General features: G+C 49.9%; 1 protein-coding gene across 2 annotated transcripts in view; it reads left to right on the forward strand.

Annotated features, from left to right (window-relative positions):
* Nucleotides 1-3,578, forward strand: part of Scnn1b (sodium channel epithelial 1 beta subunit) — a 58,735-nt gene that overhangs the window by 38,458 nt on the left and 16,699 nt on the right. For both annotated transcript variants that reach the window (XM_021213545.1, XM_029545549.1), the window contains exons 3-4: nucleotides 2,493-2,757; nucleotides 2,915-3,105. In XM_021213545.1, coding sequence (XP_021069204.1) covers nucleotides 2,493-2,757; nucleotides 2,915-3,105 — 456 coding nt within the window. The remainder of the gene's footprint in view (nucleotides 1-2,492; nucleotides 2,758-2,914; nucleotides 3,106-3,578) is intronic.

The following is a 3,578-nucleotide window of genomic DNA, read 5'->3' on the forward strand; positions in this document are numbered from 1 at the left end:
CTCTCTCTCTCTCTCTCTCTCTCTCTCTCTCTCTCTCTCTCTCTCTCTCTCTCTCTCTCTCTCTCTCCTACTGAGTCCACTTAGTGCTGCCTTACGTGCATAGATGATGTAAGACCATCTACTGGAGCACAGGCAACCTCTTAGGGTCCAAATCCCTGAAGAAAACCGACTTCCCTCCCGGAGCAGTCGCAGTCTTTAGTTTCTGAGCTCCTCAGCTGTGAGTGAGCCCCTCCCCCACCCCCTGGGCTCTTGGCTTGATCTTATTCAGCTTCTGCTGTAAATCCAGGGGTGCAGTTGTGTGCGTGCCACATCATAGCAAACGGTGTTTTGTTATAGACATTGACTCCCTCTGGCTCTTGCAATCTCTCCACCCCTTCTTCTGTGCGGACCCCTGAGCCTTGGTGGGAAGGGGTACAGGGTTTATTGCTATGATGTGGGCGCACTAATTATGATATACTGGTCAGCTACCAATTCCCAGGGAGAATCAATACTTTTCTCCAGACCCTCAGTCCTGGGGTTCCAAATTTGCTCTACCACACCTTTTCGCATAGGCACTGAGGACCAAACTCGGGTCCTCCTGCTTGTACATCAAGCAGTTTTCCAGCTGAGCCATCTCCGCAGCCCTTGCACATCTGTAGCTACATCTATGTCTATAAGCCACATTCGGTGGCATACACCTACAACCCCAGCATCAGAGGCAGCATGATTCCAGGGCCAGCCTGGGTTGCATAGCCAGATACATGCAACAGCTCTTGCTGTCAGCAACACTGCATTTATTTATATATTGCATTTGTGTTTATTGAGCATCTACTGTATGCCAGACACTGTTCCACATGGTGGAAATTTTATCAACAGGAAGAACCAAGTCCCTGCCCTCTATATAACCTGCCAGAGGAAACAAGCATTAGGATTTTTTCCATATTGGGTCCGGAGAAATGGCTCATCAGTTAAGAGCATCAGCTACTCTTCCAGAGGACCTAGGTTCAAAATCCCAGCACTCACATGACAGCTCACAACGTCCAGTAACTCCAGCCTCAAAGAAGTCAGTTCCCTCTTCTGCTCTCTTTGGGTACCAGGTGTGCACATGGTGAACAGACATACACACAGGCAAAACGTCCATAGGCATAAATTTTTTTTGGAAAGGATGTTGGAGGCTGAAGGGATGGCTCAGTGGTTAAGGGCAGTTGTCAGTTTTCCAGAGGATGCAGGTTCAGTCTTACGCAGTTCACAATCTATAACCCCAGTTCCAGAGAACATGAAACCCTCTCTGACTCCCACAGGCACCAGTGAGTATGCAGTGTACATACACACTGATAGGCAAAGTGCGCATGCACATAAGATAATAATGTTCTTTAAATTTTAAGACCTACATTTTAAAAGATTTTTCTAAAAATATTGAGTTATTACTTTGATGATTAAAAAACTCTCTCTCTCTCTCTCTCTCTCTCTCACACACACACACACACACACACACTCTCCCTCCCTCTCTCTCTCTCTCTCTCTCTCTCTCACACACACACACACACACACCTGCTTGTACTGATTGTGCTTTGGGGAACTGGTGTAACTCTCACATGTACAGCCCTTCCTGAGGCAAACCCTCCTGTAGCAACCCCAGTTCACTGGTGAGGAGACACAGGTTCAGAGAGTGAGCACACTGTTCAACCACACAGTCAGTGTGAGGAGCCTAGAGTTTGTCCCCAGGCCTGGTCTAACTCCAGAAGGGCCACTTTGTACCCATCCTTCCATGCTGTCTCTCCCTCACACGATGGGAAGGCTTCAGGGTATAAAGACAAGTAGACCTCATCTAGTCAGGGTTGAGGACAGGTCAGCGTCCAGGCAGTAAAACTGTCTCAAGGCATGAGCAGAAGTTAGGTAGGAGGGATGGGGGTGGGACTCAAGCTGTGAATACACTGTGTGCCAAGGGCCCGGGTAAAACAGCCTGAGTGACAGAAGACACTCTTGTCTGTAGGAAAGTTCTAGAAAGCAAGCGCCTCACTACAACAGGTTTTCATGGCTGTCCTGGCCACCATCACCTGGCACACGTCAGATGCTGAATAAGTATTTGGTTTATAGATGAACTGAATGGACAATGGAGAGACATGTGGATGCAATGGGAGGGAGGCGGTATCTCATTGGCCTCACACATGCCGGCAAGTGCTCTTTTGCTAGGATACATCCTTAGCTCTTTAAGAAAGAATGGGGGTGGGGGGAAGTATAGGGAACTTTCGGGATAGCATTTGAAATGTAAATTAAAAAAAAACAAAAAGAATAAAAAGAATGAGGCAGGATGTCACTAAGTTGTCCATGGGCTTGAACTTATGGACCTCCTGCTTCTGCCTCCAGAATAACTGGGATTCAGGTGTACATCACCAGGCCCTGCCTTGGTGACAAGTTCTCAATTCGCTGGGGTGCAAGAAGACCCCAGGTTCCACACACTCTTTCTGTGGTGGCTCCTTGCCCACCTGACCCAACCTCTCCTCCCCACTCAGGTACTCCAAGGTCAAGCACTTGCTCAAGGACTTGGATGAGCTAATGGAGGCGGTCCTGGAAAAGATCCTGGCTCCGGAGGCCAGCCACAGCAACACCACCAGCACCCTGAACTTTACCATCTGGAACCACACACCCCTGGTCCTTATTGATGAGCGGAACCCTGACCACCCAGTGGTTCTTGACTTGTTTGGGGACAACCACAACAGCAAGCCAGCTCCAGGAAGCAACTGCAATGCCCAGGGATGCAAAGTGGCCATGAGGCTGGTAAGTTCCCCAAGCACAGGCATGAACTAGGATTCTAACACATTTCCCACCACCAGGGTGAAGTCACTGGGCAGATTCCTTCCTGGGAAGTGCTGCCGTTCCTTCCTGGGTTCCTCAGGGCAGTGGCCTTCCTGTCTTCTTCTTTTCCATCTCACAGTGCAGTGCCAATGGGACCGTGTGTACCTTGCGGAACTTCACCAGTGCCACCCAGGCCGTGACTGAGTGGTACATCCTGCAGGCCACCAACATCTTCTCACAAGTGCTTCCCCAGGACCTGGTGGGGATGGGCTATGCCCCTGATCGCATAATCCTAGCCTGCCTGTTTGGAACAGAGCCCTGCAGTCATCGGTGAGAGCAACTCCAGTCCTCTGCCCCGACAGACAGAATGAGTTGAGTTAGCAGCCTGGCCCGCCAGGGTTCAGATCCACCTAGATCTAGAGTAGCTGTCTACAGCACACAGGCTGATCTGTGCCTCAGGGTCTTGTTGCAGCTTGCTAGAGGCATGTCTGAGACAGCTCATAACACTGGAGGGAATCACTTTGGGAGAAATCAGCAAGGCAGGCAGATAAGGATCTGCAAGGATTCGATGACTGTGGGTGAAGCCTGGGCAGACCTGATTCATGGGAAGACGAGCTGTGGTGCATGAATAGAATTAATATGAATGGAATTAGAGTTGTCCTCCCTTGACAGAGGCCAGGCCTTTTATAATGTCTCCATCAGCCAGACTTGGCTGTTGGCCACTCCAGGAACAGGAGCAGCTTTAGGCCATTAGCTTGCAGCTGGGAGATAGATGGTGGTGTGTGTGTGTGTGTGTGTGTGTG

Source organism: Mus pahari, chromosome 1, assembly GCF_900095145.1.
Source record: "Mus pahari chromosome 1, PAHARI_EIJ_v1.1, whole genome shotgun sequence".
Classification (NCBI taxonomy): Eukaryota; Metazoa; Chordata; class Mammalia; order Rodentia; family Muridae; genus Mus; species Mus pahari.